Below are 3973 nucleotides of genomic sequence, written 5' to 3' on the forward strand. Positions count from 1 at the left end.
TCTAGTTATATTTTATGACCAGTGATATTGTCTTCCATTTGGTTTCATGATGGGAATTTTCCTTTTTAAACACATTTCCAAGTCTTCCCTTGACACTTGTCAGAAAGGAAATTCACCTTCTAGTCTGGAGTTCGTCCTAAGATGTCATCTGAAGAGCCAGCATACAAACAAGCGGCCTTTGTGGATCCGGTGCCAGATGCACTCTTCCATTGTACTGAGAGGCGGGGAGTCTCCATTTCCTTCCCTATGGTATTCTATGGAAGAACTGAGCTACATTCTAAGAACCTCGCTTGAGCATCTTTACCCAACTCCACTTTTTGTCCATAGCCTTAAGTCCTTCTCACATTCTGTTTGACACGTTCCAAACCCGCTGTAAATGCCTGTGGAATGGATGAACAAGTGAACGAAGGGCTTAGAAAGGATAGAGGAAGGGGCAGTCAGTGGCATGGGGCTAAGGCAGTCCAGCATATGCAACCAGCAGGAAGTTAACTATTTCTGGTGGGGTCAGAAATACCTACGGTCCGGAAGACAATAAGACTTCTACCCTGGACTGGGTTTGCGTGGGCGTGGCCAAGGTCGGCTCCAGGACTAAGCAGCCAGCCCCCTTCTGACTGTCGCTCCCTCCGTACCTCCAGTCGTTCATTTAGTCTACTCTTGGTCTTGCTCAGAGATAGGAGTCAGTCACCTATTTTGTTTCCTTCTTATGTCTTCAGTCACACACAGCTGTACACAAACAATATGTGACCCGTTAAGCACATCTGAGTGGCCACCATGTGGGAGAACCGAATGAAACATAACCAGCTCCCTAGGAGCCCACTGTGCCAGACTGTATGGCCACAAGTATATCTCCCATCTCTCGTACTGTGATAAAAGTTGCCCCGTTCATACCAAGACCTGCGATTTAATCTCCCTCCCACGCCTGAATCTGAAAAGACTGTGACTCACCTCTAATCAACAGAGTATGACACAGTTGACTCAACATGACTTCTGAGTCTTGCCTGTGAGAAGTGATGCAACATTCACCTTGGATACGGAAGAGTGCTACTTGGAGCCTGAGTCATGAGGTGGGAAGCCTGACTACTGGGAGGCCCACCCTGCTGTGAGGAAGCCAAAGGCCATGGAGTGGTGACACGGAGGCCCTCCACTCGCCAGGCCTAGTCTTCCACTCCTCTCTATGCAGGCACCAGGGATGTCAGTGAATGAGCCTTCAGATGGTTCCAGTCCCCAGCCAGTCAGGCCTCAGGCCTCTGCAGCTGAGGTCCCAGACCATGCAAGGCAAGCCATGTCCACTGCGCCCTGTCTGAATTCCTGCCTCTGATATTCCATGCATATGATACAATGGCGGTGATTTTATGGACTCACTGTGGGGCCGTTTGTTACATAGCAAGAGGAACAGGAATGCAGGACACACCCCCCACTCAAAGCCATTCCTCTTCCATAGAGTTAAACCTTAATCTGATGCTGGCTTAGATTATTTCACTGCCAATTCTTCATGGTTTTCCCACGTGTATGGACGCCCCTAAACAATGCAGTTTCATATTGTCTGGGTGCCTTGATAGGAGGAGTTTTGGGGGCCTGAAATGGAGAAAAAAAGCATTCATGGATCAGGTAGTCAAGGCAAGGCACTGTGTTTACCCTGAGAACAAACACTCTGTTCGCTGTTAACACTCTTGAGGAGAGAGCAAGTTGAGGAATCGGGTTTAATCTACTCCATACCGGTTATATAGCGAGTAGGCAGCAGGTCCAGGATTCAAAGACAGGTAGTGTATCCCCAGAGGCCGAGTGTGTAAACCCTCTGCTAATTCCCCTCATCAGAAATGTAGGGGACCCTGGGGAAGTTGTCTCTACTACAAAAGCCAGAGTCAGCACCACCTCCTCAAATAATCTGAGACCAAGTACTTTCAAGAACCAAGCCTTGCCATAGCCAAGCCGGACATTACAGACACACCAACACACATCGTTTCCTAGAAGGTATTTACTGATTTCTATATACTTAACACATGTACAAGACAGGTATTTCAAAAGATTAAAGAGGGCATACAATGCACGGATGTCTTTCTCATTCCTGTGTGGACAGTGTCTTTCTCATTCCTGTATCCCCATCTCCTTACCCAGAGACACTTTCCAAACAAAAACAAGCAAAATAGTAACAGCTTTTGGTGATTAAGAGTAATGAGGTATGTAACACGACCAAATCTTGAAATATATCATTAAAAAAACAGGAAATAGCATAACTCGAATCTAAGTAGTGAAAATATGAACGTCTACCTAAAACTCACAGGTGCGGGAGCACACGCACACCATAATCAATGGAAGACGTCCTAGTACATGTTTACAAACTGTTTGTGTGTTGCCGTCCTAAACACCAGACGCAAAGCGCTGAAAACAACAAGCCTGTTCACAATAGCACCAGGAACGTACAGTACACAGGAATCATCTGCAGGTGATTTGTGACAACTGTAGGCAGAACAGTAATAGCAAGAGATACAATGGATGGCTTGAAAAATCAGAGACACTCTTCTTGCTTATCGAATTGCAAGATTAACGTTGTGCTACACAGACAAAGGTGTGTTCAAGATTTGGACCGTAAGCGAGTTCACTGAAAACTAGTGGACAGGAAGGGTAAATACTGGAAGGGAATCCACGGTTTGACCAGGCCAGAAACACCTCTTTCACAGCATGTGATCTGTGCAGGTACTCGGACGCTCCCCGCAGGGCCGCCCGGGCCGGTTTCGGGCGGGCTTGCGGCCCCAATCACTGCTCCTGTTCGCGGGGACAGGCAGGGGCTGACTGGGAGGACGTCTTGTGGATGGCCTTGGGCTCCTCGGCGGCCTCCTCCCCCGGGTCGCCACCGCCGACCTCCTCGATGACCACGCTGCGCACGGTGCCCTCGTCCAGGCAGTGCGGGGCGACGCCGTACACGCGGGGGTCGGAGACAGCTGCGTGGAAACTCTGCACCCCGCACCTGCTGCAGAAGCTGTGCAGCGCCGGGTGCGTGTCGGACCGATAGGTGACGATGCTGTCCGCGCCCTGGAGCAGCGTGAAGCGCGAGGCCGGGACGAGGAAGTGGCGGTGCTGCTTCTTCCTGCACAGCCTGCAGCTGCAATCCACCACGCGCAGATCTGCCGGGGCCCAGACCGCAAAGCGGACCGCGCCGCAGTGGCAGCCCCCGGTGTGATGCACGAGGCCCAGGTACTCGAAGGTGTCCAGCAGGACCTTGGCGGCGCCCTCGCAGCTGAGGCCCCGCAGCTTCCTGAACGTCTCCCAGCGCTCCCGCTGTGCGCCCAGGTCCAGCTCCTTGGGGGACCGGGCTGGTCCCCGCGGGTCCCGGGGTGGCGCGGAGGGCAGCCGGTCTCTGGGGCCCGCCTTCCGGACCCGCCGCCAGCGGCGCTTCCGTCGCCACCTATCCAACCACCTCTTGGCCGCCGCGTGGCTCCCGACCCCGACTTGGACCCGGGGGCACTGCGCGCGGCTGGCGCCCGTGACCGCGATGGCCGCGCAGCCGGCGGGAGGATCCGCGGGCCGCTTTCGCCGCCGCGGCTGAGCGGTGGCCCGGTTCCTCACTCTACCCATGGCGCCTGTAGCCTCCGGAGCGCGTGCCCACCCCCCACCCTCATTTCCCCGTCAGTCGCTGAGCAGCCTCCTTGCCTGCGCCAGTAGGATTGGCCCCTTGTTGAATGCGATGTAAAGAGACCCTTCCCTTGACCCTATCACAACAGCCTTCCCTGACCTGAAAGGCAGTCATGAGGCATTCAACAAACACCCGCAGGGCACCAGATACCCCGCCTGGGCGCTGGGATGTGGAGATGCATCAGGCTTTCCAAAGCACTCACATTCATTTAGGATCAGATGTATGCAAATACAGCCCCCAATGCCTTGGGACACTTTGCTCTGACAGAAATAAGAACCAGGGGCTCTGGGAACAGAGAGGAACACCCACACACTGTAATTGGAGGGGCGTGTGGGAGGGGCA

At 53.4% G+C, this 3973-nt stretch overlaps 1 protein-coding gene across 1 annotated transcript; it reads right to left on the minus strand.

Annotated features, from left to right (window-relative positions):
* Nucleotides 1-1959: 1959 nt before the first annotated feature.
* On the minus strand, nt 1960-3594 carry LOC135969049 (centromere protein V-like protein 1). The gene has a single exon (XM_065537805.2). The coding sequence runs from the start codon at nt 3571-3573 to the stop codon at nt 2755-2757; it is 819 nt and encodes a 272-aa protein (XP_065393877.1). The 5' UTR covers nt 3574-3594; the 3' UTR covers nt 1960-2754.
* Nucleotides 3595-3973: the final 379 nt, after the last annotated feature.

Source organism: Macaca fascicularis, chromosome X (assembly GCF_037993035.2).
Source record: "Macaca fascicularis isolate 582-1 chromosome X, T2T-MFA8v1.1".
NCBI lineage: Eukaryota > Metazoa > Chordata > Mammalia > Primates > Cercopithecidae > Macaca > Macaca fascicularis.